Here is a 16,747-nt window from a genome sequence, read left to right as displayed (position 1 = left end):
TCATGATTCACACGTGGACGATGAGATGATGACACAAAAGAAGTAGTGAAATGAAATTTAAGAGTATCAGCACCATGGACAGTTGCCAGGTGTAGCTGGCATTCATAGTTCAGCCGCATTAAACACATCACGTCTGTTTACAGCACTTTCCGGTTTATTATTGCACAACTGCATTTTAATGTCATAGCATCAAATGTTCTGCTGAGAACCGCGATGAAGTATATTCATACTAACATTTACAGGCATTACAGCAGCAGGAAACAGTCGTTATCTTTATCCAGACAAGCAGAAGTTAAACTCATTCTTGAGTTTTGGACCAGAACAAAAAGTGGGCAAAACTGCGGCCCGTGGCTCTACTGAAAGGCCGATGATGCGGGCAGGGCAGGCTGCGTGAAAGAAGCAGGAAGTCCTTTCTTTAGCTCGGCTGACTGCACATGACTGTCAGCTGGTCTGCGTCACGTGACCAGAGCTTTGCGGAAAAACTAAACGAAAATGGCAGGCTCGAGGAGCTCGAGTCAAGTGCGATTAATGGCTTTTATTGGCTTTTTGTTCGCCCTTTTCGCTACGGGGAGCTCCACCGCTCAAGTGCCACTTCTAATATGGTCCAGTGACGGGTAATATGTCGATTTAATTTCTTATTTGTCATGTAAGACTCACTTTAATAGTCATCGCTGGCCAGCTGTCTGCCATGCTAATGCTAACACTTATAGCTAACTGGGTTTCTACTTTTATCCAGATAAAACTAGCTGGTCGATCTAGCTTAAATTCATAGGCTAAAGTCTAAAATTAAAATATCTGGTGATTGTTTTGACCGAAAACGGACTGTTTTCTCGGTTGCTTTGGTGCTGTCGTCGAGTGAAAAATTCTCAAAACACTGAAATTCTCAAATCTAGTTCATTTTCTCACTGCAGTAAATTGATTTATTTTGCTTTCACGCATAATTCAAATGATCCCGTGATGCAGTGAGTTAAATTGTGATAAAAATGGATTTCACTGCTTTCCTAACGACCGTGACTATCGTCATGCTCAATTATCACTTGCAAAATATTCTTATCTGCAGCCATATCCTGCCAAACATATTTAACACATTGTAAGTAATCAGGTAGTGTTATTTATCTAAGTGTAAACTAAAGTAATATTGTTACTGAAATGCATTTACACTACAGGTGGTGGAATTTTATACAGTCAGTTTGTAAATATAGAGACATCAAACAGAGCAACGGCTGTGAAAGTTTGGTGGTTTGGTCAAAGGAAGAGGGTAACAAAGACTGCGGGTAAATCACAGCCACAACTAGGGGAGTGTTACACCATGCTCACAGATTGTGGTGTCTTTCAAATGCATATATACACACTTAAGTCAGTTATATAAGTGCTGGCGTATATAAGATCATGCATACCAAAGACATATATCACTTGTGGTGGGCTGACACCACAACTCACAAGATTTTTTTTGTATGTAGGCATTTGTCTTAATGGTACAATGTTATGGAAGCTTTATTTTTTGCATTATATAGAGCTGCAACTAACAATTATTTTCATTGTTGATTAATCTGCAGATTATTTTCTCGATTAATCGATTGTATTATCTGTAAAATGTCAGGAAATAGTGAAAAATAGCTGTTATAATTTCCCCAGGTCAAAGGTGACATCTTCATATGTCTTGTTTTGTTGGACCGGTAGTCCAAAACCCCGCAAAAAATCAGATTACCATCATGTTTGACTAAGAAAAGTATGAAATTACCACATTTGAGAAGCTGAAACCAGTGAATGTTTGGAAAAAAAATTATGAAAACGATTATTCGATTATCCAAATAGTCTTTAATTCATTTTCTGCAAATCGACAAACTAATTAACTGACTAATCGTTGCTGCTCCAGTATTTTACACTGTTATTCTAACTGAGATTACAGTAGAAGTACAAGATGCACACTAACAGTAAAAAAAGTCACGTAAAACCTTTGGTGAAACTGGTGCTTCTGACAAGAGTTTTGATGTCAACTGGATGTGGAGGATATTTAACTTGACTTATCAAATAAAGTGCTGCACATACTAAAAACCGACGTGATTGTTGTATTTGATGTTCTGAGAACCGCAGCAGCGTTTCATATAACATGCGGAAGCAATCGAGAGAAACTATATTCAGTATCACAGTTTATCTCTCTTTTCCATGCATGTTTAGTTTACCACCACTGGCCTCATCTTCAGCTGGTCACATCACGTCGAAGGACCAGTTGACTGCCTACCTCACCTCTGCCTTTGGCTCCGGCCCCCACACCGTGCTGCTGTTTCTACAAGACAAGGTCAGTCCCTCAGACATGAAAACTACATCCCTGCTCTGTGGCAGTTAAGATTTTACACTGGATTTAATAGATTTCACCATTCATCTGTTAGAAAGAAAGGAAGAAACCATGTTGAGTAAAAGAGGGTAGTAATGAGTCATGTGTAGCCGCACTTCAGTCCATGTGACACTTCAGTTCAGTATTCTCATTCTGGTGTGACAATGAGCTTTGGCATTACTTCCCATTTCGCTGTTCCTCTGTTACACATTCATCACTCAGGTCTGTTGAGACTGATTAACGGGATACATGTTTTTGTTTTATACTTCTATTTCATAGTTTCAAGATACTTATCTGTTTCCACTTTTCTGTTGATGAATATTTTATCGTCCTCGTTTGTGTTCAGCTGAGCAAAGATGACTTCACAGTCTACGGTGGAGCTTTTGGAAACAAGCAGGATAGCGCCTTTCAAAACCTTGAGGTACGTTTTATAACTGACACGCGAGTCTTAAATGATGATGATTTATTTTGTCAGACCGGTAGGACCGATGATTCACACCTCTCGCTCCCCTCCAGGCCGCGCTGCAGTCTTCTTCCTCGTCGGTGACGCTCCCGGCTTTAGAGTGGTCGAGCTCCACGGCCATCCTGTCTCTGCTGCAGGAGAAGCTCGGTGTGTCGCCTTTGCTCGTAGACGCCGACACTCTGTCGCATCTCAGCATCAACACATCCGTCAGCAATCTGCTGCTCATCAATCTTCCTTATTGCACTGGGTGAGACTTTTTGTGCATCAGTGAATGGAAGTATCATCTTTATTTTTAAATATGTGAAAACTAACATTTTTAAAATTGTTTTTATAGGTCGCAAAAGTCTTGCAAGGAAGTCCTACATGACAATGGTAAGTTTGAACTGTTAAGGCATTTGAAAGTATAAAAAATATCCTATTGTTGTAATCATGGACAGATTTTTGACATGTTTATATGTAACTCAAGCGTATTTTGCTTCCAACAGATGAAACCATCGGGAAAGTTCTGAATATGATGAAAGCCAAAAATGTCCCGTACACGGCGATATACACAGGACTCCAGCCATCACGAGTAAGATATTATAATTAACCATATAACTGACCGTGTAATAACCATATACAGTAAGACTTCAAACACACACACTCTGTTTTACTGGATGTCATAGAAGGATATAAAGCATTTTGATATTCATTTTTGATAATTCATCTTTGCAGGTGATTTCAGAGACTTCTGTGTCTAACCAGCCTGTGGGCCGCTCCTTGCTCCAAGCAGCTGAAACAACTGTCAAACCACCGATCATGTTCAATATGTCCGGTAGCACTTGCATAATGCTCTGGGCTCAGAATCTCAGTATCAGCACCAATAGCACTTGGGTGGACCTTGCTACACAAACACCTTCCCTGTCAGGATCCATGTGTAACACCAGTAACTCACTGTGAGAAAGCTTTTCCTTATTCAGTAGAAAATGTACAGCACATTAGTGTCATTGAAAGTAGGGAAGTTATTTTAAATGTTTTCTTCTTTTCTCTCTGCAGGCTTATCCTCAGTTATTCTTCAGGTATTACTCTGAGGTAAGACAATCAATTGTTTATTTAGTACAAAGTTTGACGTAGCTAGAGCCAGCCGCTGGTTAGCTTAGCTTAGCATAGAGACTGGAAATAGGGGGGAAATGTTAGCATGGCTCTCTTGGCCAGACGCAGTGACTCCCACAAGTCTCTGAAGTCACTTTGCTGGGGCCAAGAAATAATCCAGCACATAATCCATAAAACCACAACATGTTGTTTTTACACTTTGGTTTATGTACAGATTAAATGAAAGAGATATAGCATGTTAATTTGTGAGCTTTAGAGTTGCTGGTAGACAGATTTAGTCATGTTTGGACAGAGCAAAGCTAGCTAGCCAGCTGCAGTTTAATAATTAACCTACAGATATACAGAGAGCAGTATTGATCATCTCAAAATGTCAAACTATTTCTCTTATAATTTGTTTAATCTCCAATAAGGCTAAATCACTAGTTCAGACCCTGCTGAACTGTCGTATAATTGTATTAAATATTTCATCAGTACAAATGTGCCAAGGTAGTGCCATGTACTGCTGTCTTTTTTGATCCTACCACTAGGAGAAGCCAAAGTCCAAAATGTTCAAATTCTAGACAGGGTTGTAATGAAGTGAACAATTAAGCCATAGAATAATTAATAATAATAGTAGCTATTTGTCACAATACTAGCTATGAATTCTAGTCTTTACACACTGATATGCTCTCAGTAAGATACTCAGCACCCTTCTTTTCTTGATCTCCAGGTTTGCCATGAGTCAGCGCATGTATCCCGTGTCTGCACGGAACTGGTTCACCCTGGACTCTGTGGAGCTACAGTTTGGCGGTCAGACCGCGTCTTTCATCGGGAGCCGCGGCATCTACGCCCCGGCGGAGTATTCCTTCCACTGCCAGTCGGTCAACAGCTTCCAAGATGCTCTGCTAGTGCCAAACAACACCAACCAAAACACAACACAGTGGAGGCTCAATTTTGTCGACTTCCAGGTACAATTACGGCGCTTTATGTTCCATTCCTGCAACAATGCATCAAGTACTGTTTTCATGGGGAGTTTTTGTTAATAATCAGGTGCAGCACTGCTCGGTCATTGAATGTTTTCCTGTTTTTCCTTTTTTTTAACGATACAGATTCAAGGCTTCGGTTTGTCCAACGGAACAAATTTCTCCTACGCCAGCGACTGTGCAGGCTTCTTCACCCCAGGGATCTGGATGGGGCTGCTGACTTCTCTGCTCATGTTGTATATTTTCGTGTACGGTCTGCACATGATCATGCAGCTCAACACCATGGATCGATTCGACGACCCCAAAGGTCCGTCGATTTCAGTGCCTCAAACGGAGTGAATCGCTCCCAAAACACACACACACTCCTCATTCCTTCAGTGCCTCCCAGGAGAAGCCTCCTCGTCATCTTTGGTTTTGCAACGCTTCGGCCTTCTTCCTTTTAAGATATTTGTCGAGGCACATCACCCTTTCCTCTGGTATTCTATCCTGCAGTTTTCTTTCCTGAATCCTCCCACAGCTGTCTTCGGAATACTGTTTTTTCTCGCAAGGCATATTCCATTTTCATCTCCCTACATTTGCAAGTGCCAAAACGGATACACCTTTTAATATCTGAGTTGAATTTTGAGTGCATGTGTGAAAAGAGTTCATGTCTTTTGTGCCACGGTTTGTCAAACACAGTGGATATTTTTCTTAAAATAAATTGCACTCTTGCCAGAGAATGCCTTCCGTGCCAAGGTGAATGTGATTGCTGGATGCTGTAGGACCGTTTCAGACCTCAGTTCTTGACTTTTTAATTTCTCCAAACTCGACTGTAATTTTAAGACTACTGGTAATGAAAGAAGTGCCTGTATATAAAGAGCTGATTTGTGACTGTGTTCTGAAATATTGCTGTTTTGGAGTTGCCTAATAGAAGTACGCTAATACTTTATGTTGACTTAAGTTCTGTTCACATTTCTCACGGTTCAATCAATACATAAGTGCTACCACTGCAACCCAATGTTTTCCTAACTTATTTATATGTATAAAAAGAATAACCTGCCTTTTGAAAGTTTACTTCAGGTTCATCAACATACATGGCAGTGATTCGGTTCTGCTTTTGTCAAACTTATTGATGTGCAATTGCCACGACATGTCTTTAGTTGCAAATAAAGATATCTTTAAACTACGATTAAATCATGTTGTTTAAAGTCCCCCTACGCTCTAAAATGTGTTCTGCTTTTTGTTACTTCAGTTGGATGTTTGAGCTTCACTGTGCAGGATGATGTAGGTGCAGAGTTTGACACTTGAGGGCTGTTTTCACACATTCGTCTGCTGAAGGGGGAAAGTTCCTGTAAGTTTAAGAGGTGTAGGTACCAGCATTATTTTTGACATCGTAACTAGTTTGAAAGCCAATCATGTGCAAATTACACAATTGTGATATGAAAACAGGAAGCCTCCAGTGCATATACACTGAGATGGACTTTTCAGTGAAGTTGGAGACATCTTGTATCCAGCTGTTTTGGATTTCTTTATTTAGGGAGAAATTTTAGGTTAATAGAACTTTCTAGTGGTAAAAAAAACAATTCAAAAATTAAATTAATTTACCTATTGATAATGATGGAATTAATGTTTTTATTAATGGGTTTTAAGGGGAAAATTAATGGACTAATAAGGGGTCAAAAAAAACAAGAAAAACACCTATTTATACCTAAAAATGCCTTGAATTTCAAATTAAAAGAGACAATTCAGGAGTTTTGGTTCATTTTACTGGATACTTTATCCTTTAAATCCTGGCTCTAATGGACAGATTAAAGGATCTCTTGCTAATCCTTGTTTCGTTGTGGTAATCTTGAAAGCAACAAGTAAACGCAATCAACATGCATATAACTAATAAATGAGCTCGGTTGCCATGGTTACGTCAAGTCAAAACACTCCAAGGCACGTAGACAGAGACGCAGCTAAACGTGTGCAAGCGAGACTTTTACTTGTCGTTCAGTTTCCATTGCTTCACGAGTTGTTTCCAAGATGTCAGCAGCTCCAGTTCAGAGACTATTTTTTGGCAGCACTCAGGAGAGGAGACTCTTTCCCCTCCATTATGCGCCAGACCGGCTAGGAAACCAAATGTCACGACAGGAAGCGCCACATGTCGGCCCTGGCTGCTATGACAACCATGAGGTTTGTCTCTTAATAAGACAGTATCTGTGTTAGCTATGGGGAGAAGGTGATTTACAGATAATTTATGCAGCATGTTATTGTCCATGACCACCTGTTGTCACAGAGATCAATGTGTGTCAAACCATAATTCTTTGTTTACTCATTATATGACATGAGGCCTTGGTTAAACTTTTCCATTTCCTTCACAGTTTGGCACCATTATGTATAATTCAAAGAAGACACCGGGGAGTAAGAAAGGATATGGGCTTTCTGCAAGGACTGCAGCACGCTTTCCTCCCTGTAGCAATGTAAATGCACTCACACATCATCAACACATTTACCACAGTTACCCAATCAATCATCCAACACAACACAACCTTTTCATAAGCTTAAAGGATAAGTTCACATTTTTTCAAGTTTGTCTTAAAACAATTGCCAGGTACCAATATTAACTTTGAAAGAGGTTGTAGTTATTCCTCTTACTAATACTGACCATGAAAAGATCCCTTCTATGTGTGTTTACAATGTAAGTGATTGGGGACAAAATCCACAATCTTTGTTTTGTGCAAAAATGCTTTTAAAAGTTTATCTGAAGCTAATATGAGGCTTCAGCAGTCTGAGTTAGTCATGTAAAGTGGATATCTGCTACATTTACAGTCTTCTTACCATCAGATTCCCTCTTTGTGTTTCCTTGTAGTGTTTCCTTGTTGAGCTGCGGTGGTAGTATGGTAACAAAAAGAGGGACTTTGGCATTAAAAAAAAAGACTGTAATGTTGAAATATATCTACTTGATTTGACTCATTTGGACGCTGAAGCTTCATATTCAGATAAACTTTCAAAATATATTTTTGCACAAAGAGAGGACTGTGGATTTTGGCCACCATCACTTACATTGAAAATGCATTAAGAAGGGATCTTATAATGGCCAGTATGAACAAAAGGAATGACTACAGCAGGAAAAAACAGTGTCAATGTTCATTAGGGCACCTGACTGTTATGTTGCATTATGGGAGCTGTAGGATCCAGGGTTATTGGGCGCTTGAACCTTTTCTGTCTCTGCAGCTTTGATTCTTGTTCACATCTGTCTCTTGTGAGCCCCCGACTTTATGGAAGTGCAACACTAAATGGCTGTAATACACCTCTAACAAGTCTGATCAAAGCATGTCTTTATAATCTCTATCATCAGACAGCGACTCCTTCACCACAGCATTACCAGCAGATTCAAAGCTGGTCCACAGTCTCCCCTCCTAGCAAAATACCTTTCAACTCAAACACACAACGGTTCAAAACCATGTCACGTACAGCTGAGGACAGCCCAGGGTGAGACACGCACGCACACACACGCGCACACACACACGCACGCAGCCCAAATGTAGCCGTGCTGCACTGAGCTGATGAATGTTATTTTGTGAAGCAGCCCTGGGACCTACACTCATGACACAGTGACAAACAGGAAAGTGAGCTGGCCGATGTGCTTTGGCAGCCCGGACTGGTCCAGACTGCCTCAACTGGAGAAGAGGTCACTCGGGGTGAAGGTGGGTGAAGCAAAGCCCAGGCAGGACTTAATCTCTCCGTGTATTAAAACCAATGGAAAGAAGCAGCTGGTTCAAACCCATATCCATTTTCAAGCTAAAACAAATGATACCAGATTATCAAAAAATAGAATATTTTCTTCTGACTTTGTAAAAAACCCAACATGTAGAAAATTACTGCTATGGCAACTCCTCCCTTGGTGCCAAAAACTGGGCATGCTCATTTGATTAACATGACAAAATATGTAAATGATCATAAAACACTATTATTACACCAAATAAGGAAATATGTTCTATATGTTGTAGGAACTAAACATGAACAAATATTCCTTTAGTTTACCAAAAAGTTATTCACAAAGAAATGTGCAGTATGTCTTCCTACATAGTAACAATCTTTATGTTTAGAGCCAATTAAATCTCTTGTAAACAAACTGTTATAAAATTCCAACAACAGAAATACAGATGACTAGATATGAAGCTTTTTAAAATCTATTGTATTTATAACTGTGTTTTAGAGCTGTGATAAGACCCCAAACTGAATTACAGTAATGTCCTATTTTCTCTGACTTCTGAAATATGGCATCAGTTTAAAATCATAGAAGAAATTTTAAACATGTGTCATGAAGTCATGAAGTATCAAGGTATGTTAAGTATGTTTTTAGAGATGTTAAAGAGGTCCGGCAAACTCCAAGAACTTTACTGCTGGTTTTGTTTTTTCTTACACATGAGCTGATTCAACATGGCTCGTTTGATGTGGCCATAAAAATGTTTAGAGTCGTTACGTTGCTCTCGATCCTGTATCCTGCACAACATGTACATATTTATACACAGCTGTTGCTAAAAAGCACGATTTCCCTCAAGCGATTTCCTTTCGGTGGGATAAATTCATAACGTGTCCTGTTATATGGAGCAACATCTGATGCTCATTTGTTTTTTTTTCTCTCTCTTCAGCTAAACAATGACAAGGAATTCCTGAAGCAGAGGAGCAGACTGGCCTATCTAAGTTTGTATTATTAACCCTAAAGCTCTGGATGAAAACCCACCATGACACAAGAACATGTCTATGTCTTATCATTTTTTCTGAACTCTTACTGTCACTAAAACAACGGCAGAAACACTTTTATGTGCTGGACTAAAACTGTTGTTAAGAAATGTTACGTAACCTCAACAATTTAAAAAAAAACAACTTATTTTTCTTTATTCACAAAATGACGAGATTCCTGTGTGGTTTGTATATTACAATATGATGTTACTTACAAAATGATATCTCACACATTTTAAACAAGTGAGTGCTTGCTGACAAAAATGACAAAAAGAGTTATCTTCAATAGAAGTCAGTCGGTGTGCCAAAGTGAACGGCAGTGCTGGTTCCAGCATGGAGGAAAAAGCAGCCGCTGGTTCCCGCCTCACACAGCAGGCTTCAACACCGGGCTGCTGCTCCTCTCTCTGTGGAGGGAATCACTGACCGGACTGCTCAAAGCACCAACCGCCGTGGCAAATGTGAGTCTGTTGGGTCCGGAGGGTCCCAGCTCATTTCTTCCTCCTCACTTTGGGTTTCTTGACCGGCCTGAGGTACGGGTTGTCGATCATGTTGTCTTCGTTGGCTTTCGCGGAGGGAACGACGCCGCTGGGAGGAAGCATGGAGTTCTCTTTGTCGGCTCCTGGATCATCCTGAAGGAGGGAAACAGAAATCGAGATGGATGTGAGAAATCATTATAAGGCACTCACATTTAAAGGAATAGTTTAATAGACATTTTGGCAGAGATGCTTTCTTTTTTGCTGAGAGTTAGGTGAGAAGATTGATAACACTCATGTCTGTGGAGAGTGGTATCAATCTTCTAATCTAACTCGAGAAGAACGTGAATAAGTGTATATCCCCAAAATGTCCAACTATTCCTTTAAGTTCAACCAAGTCTCAATGACTGAAAAAAAAAAAAAACAGGATTCTTTAAACTCAGATTTACTTACATGTATGACACCTGAGAGTGAAATGCTTACATATCAAGCGTACTCTCACTACTTAATTTGGATTTGGTTGAAAAAATTCCCACGTACAGATTACAAAAGCCCTATTATGGACATCTACAGTGGATTTGAGTGCCTGGTCATATAAATCTAAAAAAAAAAATTGTTGCACATGTACTGAAACAAAGACTCTTTCTCCAAACCTCATTGGTGCTACCGACTGTTGTTGCCAAATACTAAAGTCCAACTTTGAAATGCCGCTATTGTGGTAATAAAAACTGGATTAACCTTTCACCTGCAGTAGTTTCTGATAATCTGCAACAGGTATTCTTTCTCTGCCTCTCCACATAGTAATAAACTCAGATCGGCCCTTAGATGGTCACAGTCAGACAGACGTCTTTAAAACAGAGAAATCTGACTCACAGTGATGTTGTTTCCTGCTGTGTTCTCGCTGTCTGTCTGGTCGTCCTGCTCAGATGAGTCCGTTTCTTCCAGAGTCTGCAGTTCCAGCTCTGACGGCAGGAGGGCGCTGAGATATGGGATGGTGGTCGGCCGTGCTGCGATCACTGAAAAACACAGTGGCAGGGATTAGAACTTGTGCTCTCAGTAGCATAACAGACATGCAGGCGTACATGCATCTAATAATCTTTGAAATACAGGTTAGCTTGGTCAGAGTCACTCACATGGGAAGGCAGTGATGTCGTCTTTGAAGAGGCTCTGCGTCTCTCCGGTCTTGGCCATGAAGCGTGTGAGTGCTCGCTCCACGTCTCTCCTCTGACTGGCTGCTTTCTCTCTCACCACCTGGTAGTCTGACACAGGCTCCCTGAACGTCTGCAGAACGGAAAACACACTTCACTATCAAAGGGAATTGGTAATACAAAAAAATTACATTATTCCAGGTTTTGTTTGAGGACCTTTATAAAGACTGTGACTCACAGGTGTTTTGATGTAGGTGTGAGGGTCGGGGAACTCTGGGAAGTGGCTGGGGATGTGAGACGGATGTGTGCGTTTCTGTCCGGCCGACAGTGCTCTGGGAGTCACGGGGGGGTTCGTTACTGGAGCTGGAATTCATAAAGAAGTTCACACTATGTTATGAAGGTAATTTTTCTGTTATATTTAAATCAATGTAAAATGAAGACTACCATAATCAATTTCATTCCAACAGTGGAGAGCAGAACGCCTACTTACGTGCAGTTATAACCATCCTCTGTGATCTCTTGGCATAGACAGGCAGAGTATCAACATTGAAACCTGCAGAGACACAAACAGATTCAATTATGTCAGTTTTATTACATCATCTTCGCTATCTATAATTAAATGTTGGTGTCCTCCAGGACTTACCCATTTCAATGAGTGTGACCACTGTGTCCGACAGGGTTGGGACACTTCTGGCTGTGTGTTCACAGTAAGATTTGGCACTGCGACCTATTTCTGTTATATCTGAAAAAGGGACAACACATTTTGTTTTAGACAAGTTTCTACTGATGAACAACTTGCAAATATAATTAAAAGATGGGTCATAAAAAAGATGAGATTTCAATTCAGTTTGCAAGAACCACCAACACATAAAGTTTATCATACTTTTTAGTATCGATATACATCATTAAATTAAGAAGTGAAGGAAAACAATAATGATTAGAGGTAGTAGCATAGCAGTAGGCGAGTCACTATAAAGATTTAGGGCTGTGAAAAGAGGCTGCAAAGTTCAGATAAAAATAATGGAGATAAGGGAAATTTAAAGGAAACATAAATGTTACACAGCAAGGACAATAATGCTAAATGGTGTTCACAAGGATCCAGCTATGTCTATAAACAAAGAAAATATTACATGAAAACATTTGAGCAGATTCCCAGGAAGTTCAACAGAGGATCTCCATCCCTCTACTGACATGATTACTACAGATCTGCAACCTGTAGTGTCAGCAGAGATATGTTCAAATTAAAACATGTCACACAACTCTTCATCCAGTGCCTTTAAAATACCTCAGACATCACTCTGATGAAGGCACCTTCAGCATGTGACATGTTTTAATTTTGATAACACCAAAATATTCAAATATGCAGCTCTTGAAATCAATGAGGGCACATCCTCCAGTAGATGGAGGCTTCACTTTACGGTTTAAACGTACAGCTCTGCATCATCTCGGTGAGTGTTTCCACTGCTGCCTTCTCTGCGCTGTCGAAGCCACACTCTGTCAGCAGGGCACTCACTACCACCTGCAGGGTGCGGCGTCGAGCCTGGTGGTAGTTCTCTGCTGGGCTGGTGGATGCTTTACCACCACTGGAGCGCTGGGAAAACACACAAAAAAATACAACAGAATTGTTATTAATGATCCTAATGAGGAAAGTGGCTCATCATAGCAGGAATCAGACAAAATAATACTGATAGCTGAAGATACTAACCCCTTAAAACAACCAAATTATTAAATTATTAAAATTTTAACACAGTTTCGCCATCTTAGTTGACAGACTTGATTTAGAGGTATGAGACACATGTGCACAAACATTAGCGGGCAGAGAGACACGCAGAAATGCATATTTCTTACAAATGGCATGCTACTCACATTATCAGTAGGTAAAGGCGTTGTTGAGTATGTACAGAAATGTGCCCACAACGTGTAAATAAATTTCACTGTTGCATATTATCATTACCTGACAGATACATGTAGCTAATACACATTAGCTAGCATCATTTCGAAATGAATTCAAACGAGTAAAATTAAGTAATTTTACTAAATAAACGTTAACGTAGCTGACCGTATAGTCCGCAGCGAAATGCAGCAGGTTCATACTTGGTTAAACAGTTATTTTAAATTTTTGTTTCTCTTGAGACGAGTGTCCAGGCTGGTCTGACTTCTTAAGCTAACAGCTAGGTTAGCTAAAAACCGTCGCATGACGATGAGTATAAAAACACTTTCTCACCCCTCCTGCATTCAGTGAACCTCCCGATACCACTGCAGGGTCCGCCATCCGTAATTATTTGGACTCTCGCTCGTTTGATAATACTGATTTATACTGACAGAAACGTTATTTGTCCGACGACCGTTTAGCCGCCGTTAGTAAACACGGTGTGACTTTATGACGTATTTCCGGAGGTGGAATTATCCGTCACCAGTTTTACTGCTGCCCTCCAGTGGTTGGATATGGAATTACACCTGTTACATTTTCAACGTGTCAATAATACTGTATTTACTGCCTACCAAATAAAGGCTTGTTGGAGGTGATGGAGCTAGAATACAGAATATAATGAGAGGTAAAGCAACACATGAATATTGCATGAGATATGCTTTTCCTCTCATTAGTAAATTAAACGGTAAAAGAGTGAAAGAGCGGTAGTATACCAAGCATTAATGTGTCACGTGATGCATGTTCCTTGAATCTATATTTTTCTCTTAAAGGATAGGTTCACAGCTTTTGAACTCTGTCTTAACACAGGTGAACAGGTGTCCATTTGAACTCTGAGAGAGGTTTTCCTCACTGTAATCATTCCTCCTGTTTATACTGGCTATTCAAAGATCCCCTGCAAATGTCAGTGTAAGTGATGAGGGCCAAAATCCACAGTGTGTCCACATAGTAATTTTCTGCAAAAATGCATATTAAAAGTTTATCTGAAGCTTATATGAGGCTTCAGCAGTCTGAGTTAGTCATATCAAGTGGATATCTGCCACATTTACAGTCTTTTTAGCATCAAATTCCCTCTTTGTGTTTCCTCGGACAGTGTTTCCCTCTTCAGCTGCGGTGGAAGTACAGTAACCAAATGAGGGACTTTGGCACTAATAACTGTAATGCTGAAAGATATCTACTTGATTTGACTCATTTGGACAGCTGAAGCGTCATATTAGCTTCAGATAAACTTTTAAATACAATTTTGCACAGAAGGAGGACTGTGTATTTTGTCCATCACTTAAAATTTAAATGCATTATGAAGGGATCTTCTAATGGTCAGTATGAACTGGAGGAATGATTATGGCAAGAAAAACTGTGTCAATGTTCATTTGGGTTGACTTGAACATTTTTGAACCTGTTCTTTAATATCCAAATTATTACTTATTATGACATCTATTTGACAAATGTTTTTGTGCACTATGCACAAAGGGCTATGATGTAAAATCATGTCCTGAATCAGTTACTATTTGAAAAATAGGTTTATTGGAGTGCAAAATGAGTTAAATCACACGCATTCCTCTCCACACACACTTATCACAAAGTTTCTGCTGCTCAGCAGCCAGACATCACTGTAACCTGCAGCTTTCACTTTATCTGCTTATCTTTTTCTCATCGGTCAAAAAGGGCAAATTGCACATTTAACTAAATCTGCAATAAAAGAATGAACACAAAGTGACCGGTTCAACATCGTGATTTAATTTATCACTGTTGCCATCAATATTGTATCTGCAGTGTCCTTTTGCATCAGGAGATGAGGGTTTCTTTAAGAGGCATATAAGCGGTTGGCTGAGCTTCTCTGCCCAGTGATCACAAGATGTTTGGCCTTCGCCTCGATCCCTACTGTCTCCAGCACGTCCGCAACATCAGAGCCAGTCAAGGTAGTGTGCGACTTCAGCACCTGCTTCTTCTCCTTCTTCTCCTCCATCACCAACTCTACTGGTGTGTCCTCGGCAGTGTCATACTCCGAAAAGGGCAGCATAACCGTTTCCAGCAGTCCACCAACCACTCCAAGCACGGCCAGAGTGGAGCCAAGCATGTAGATCTTCAGCATGCCCCGGTTGGGCTTCTGGTTCAGCATTTCCTTAGCAAATGGGATAATCTCGCCCATGGTTTCCATTTTGTGTTGTTTGGTGAGTCTGTTGAAGGAAAAGAAGAAATTCAATGTTTAGTCAGACAGAATTGTCCAAGTTTTAGTGTTGATAAACTGCAATCAATCTCTCTAGTATACACACAAAATGCTGATACAGCAACGGCAAATACTCACTTTGAAAATTCTGAGTTTTCTCAGATTTCGGCCCAGTCAGGCAATCGTAGGCAAAGACACAAGGGCAGATTCTGCAATTTAAACACAAGCGGTGCCGGGTCAACCCCCACAATGACGACAAAATACATATTCATGAGGTTGCTGCAGTTGCTTTTTTGGAGATGAGGGCTTGTTTGGGTAAAAGGGCATGAGTGTCCAGAACAAGAAGTGAAACAAATATTCCTTGTAGGTGAAAATGTGTACGTGACATCACACACGGTCTTTGTTTGTTTTGCAGCAGATACAATAACACATACTACATTATTATCTATTTCCCTCAAAAGGACCTCCAACCACGCAGTGATCCTGAGTGCAGAGTAAGTATTAATCATGCAAAACATTCATATACTGCATGTCACTGATCATTGAAACATGAGTGGTTGGTTCTTGTCGCGTGGCTTGTTACCATACACATTGATCCTCATCAGGAGAGCCTGATTAGTGTCCAATCACTGTGTGTGAGGCTGTGAAGTCAGTCCCACTTATTGGCTGACAGGCCGTCTTTGACAGCTGTTTGATTATACATGGAATACCCCATATTGAACACTGTGAGATAAAGTTCATTAGAAGATAAGGTTCAATAGAATTCCCCTAATCATGCAGTCCTGAGCTGCGCTGTCTGACCATGGAGCTGACAGTAAAGCAGAGATCACAGGGGTTAATGTGCCTGTATGTGTGTATGTGTCTTCACCTGCCCTTTGACCTTGTTCCTCACTGCAGGAGAGCAGAGAGTGAAATCAGGCAAGTGAGTTTTGCAATGTGTCTGATCTTTGTCACAGAGAGACATGTGTTATCAGCGCTCGGTGACAATGACAAGTGGCCAACAAGTGGCCCACATCATGAGATGTCTGCATGTTGGTACAACATCTGCACACCAGATAGATGATGAAAGATAGACGCTTGGCATCATAACGATTAATCCGGTTTGACTACCAATGCCTTGAAATAAGTGGAGGGTCTGAAAATTCAAAAACATCAACAAAAGCATCACTTATAAACAAAAACACATCTTTTCTACCGTATAAACTATCATTACACCTCAAAATGTCCATCACCTTAGTAACATATATTACAAAACAACCCAAAATTGCAAAATATGAAAAAAAGTAAACAATTTCAAAATACAGAAAATAAACTAAAAAAAAAAAGTACTCTTCAACACAATTCATGGTGTAATTACACTTTAAGAGGTTTATTGATCAACTTTTGAACTTTTGCTCAGCAGTGATGAAATGTGGCTAAACTCAACAACAACCTTTCCCCCGTGTTTGTGAGTTCGGTTCGTGTTTAGAACGC

At 40.2% G+C, this 16,747-nt stretch overlaps 4 protein-coding genes across 4 annotated transcripts; 2 read left to right on the top strand and 2 right to left on the bottom strand.

The window, feature by feature from the left end:
• The first annotated feature begins 140 nt into the window (after positions 1-140).
• atp6ap1b (ATPase H+ transporting accessory protein 1b) lies at positions 141-6,017 on the top strand. Its single transcript, XM_044352470.1, has 10 exons — positions 141-614; positions 2,179-2,299; positions 2,682-2,756; positions 2,852-3,045; positions 3,133-3,170; positions 3,284-3,369; positions 3,513-3,733; positions 3,834-3,869; positions 4,600-4,837; positions 4,979-6,017. The coding sequence occupies exons 1-10, from the start codon at positions 493-495 to the stop codon at positions 5,189-5,191; spliced, it is 1,344 nt and encodes a 447-aa protein (XP_044208405.1). The 5' UTR covers positions 141-492; the 3' UTR covers positions 5,192-6,017.
• A 716-nt stretch (positions 6,018-6,733) lies between these two features.
• Positions 6,734-9,535, top strand: LOC122983058 (protein pitchfork-like). The gene is made up of 5 exons (XM_044352771.1): positions 6,734-7,006; positions 7,195-7,293; positions 8,172-8,305; positions 8,403-8,520; positions 9,469-9,535. The coding sequence occupies exons 1-5, from the start codon at positions 6,857-6,859 to the stop codon at positions 9,532-9,534; spliced, it is 567 nt and encodes a 188-aa protein (XP_044208706.1). The 5' UTR covers positions 6,734-6,856; the 3' UTR covers position 9,535.
• Positions 9,536-9,686: 151 nt separating this feature from the next.
• Positions 9,687-13,577, bottom strand: taf8 (TAF8 RNA polymerase II, TATA box binding protein (TBP)-associated factor). The gene is made up of 8 exons (XM_044352769.1): positions 13,405-13,577; positions 12,612-12,771; positions 11,824-11,922; positions 11,671-11,733; positions 11,419-11,543; positions 11,166-11,313; positions 10,906-11,048; positions 9,687-10,188 (listed from the first exon to the last, which is right to left on the bottom strand). The coding sequence occupies exons 1-8, from the start codon at positions 13,450-13,452 to the stop codon at positions 10,048-10,050; spliced, it is 927 nt and encodes a 308-aa protein (XP_044208704.1). The 5' UTR covers positions 13,453-13,577; the 3' UTR covers positions 9,687-10,047.
• A 1,244-nt stretch (positions 13,578-14,821) lies between these two features.
• On the bottom strand, positions 14,822-15,505 carry g0s2 (G0/G1 switch 2). Its single transcript, XM_044351959.1, has 2 exons — positions 15,413-15,505; positions 14,822-15,284 (listed from the first exon to the last, which is right to left on the bottom strand). Exon 2 carries the CDS (start codon positions 15,263-15,265, stop codon positions 14,912-14,914), a length of 354 nt encoding a protein of 117 aa, XP_044207894.1. The 5' UTR covers positions 15,266-15,284; positions 15,413-15,505; the 3' UTR covers positions 14,822-14,911.
• Between the last annotated feature and the right edge of the window lie 1,242 nt (positions 15,506-16,747).

This window comes from Thunnus albacares, chromosome 5, assembly GCF_914725855.1.
Source record: "Thunnus albacares chromosome 5, fThuAlb1.1, whole genome shotgun sequence".
Taxonomy (NCBI): Eukaryota; Metazoa; Chordata; class Actinopteri; order Scombriformes; family Scombridae; genus Thunnus; species Thunnus albacares.
Note: the sequence above shows the minus strand (reverse complement) of the source record. Positions and strands in the feature narration are given on the sequence as shown.

Coding starts and splice junctions, on each gene's coding strand:
- atp6ap1b (XM_044352470.1), top strand. CDS start 493: ATGGCAGGCTCGAGGAGCTCGAGTCAAGTGCGATTAATGGCTTTTATT. Junction 3,046..3,132: donor AATCTTCCTTATTGCACTGG/GTGAGACTTTTT, acceptor TTGTTTTTATAG/GTCGCAAAAGTCTTGCAAGG. Junction 3,870..4,599: donor TCTTCAGGTATTACTCTGAG/GTAAGACAATCA, acceptor CTTGATCTCCAG/GTTTGCCATGAGTCAGCGCA.
- LOC122983058 (XM_044352771.1), top strand. CDS start 6,857: ATGTCAGCAGCTCCAGTTCAGAGACTATTTTTTGGCAGCACTCAGGAG. Junction 8,306..8,402: donor ACAGCTGAGGACAGCCCAGG/GTGAGACACGCA, acceptor TTTGTGAAGCAG/CCCTGGGACCTACACTCATG. Junction 8,521..9,468: donor AGAGGTCACTCGGGGTGAAG/GTGGGTGAAGCA, acceptor CTCTCTCTTCAG/CTAAACAATGACAAGGAATT.
- taf8 (XM_044352769.1), bottom strand. CDS start 13,452: ATGGCGGACCCTGCAGTGGTATCGGGAGGTTCACTGAATGCAGGAGGG. Junction 12,772..13,404: donor GTTCACTGAATGCAGGAGGG/GTGAGAAAGTGT, acceptor GTGTTTTCCCAG/CGCTCCAGTGGTGGTAAAGC. Junction 10,189..10,905: donor CAGCAGGAAACAACATCACT/GTGAGTCAGATT, acceptor TCCCTCCTTCAG/GATGATCCAGGAGCCGACAA.
- g0s2 (XM_044351959.1), bottom strand. CDS start 15,265: ATGGAAACCATGGGCGAGATTATCCCATTTGCTAAGGAAATGCTGAAC.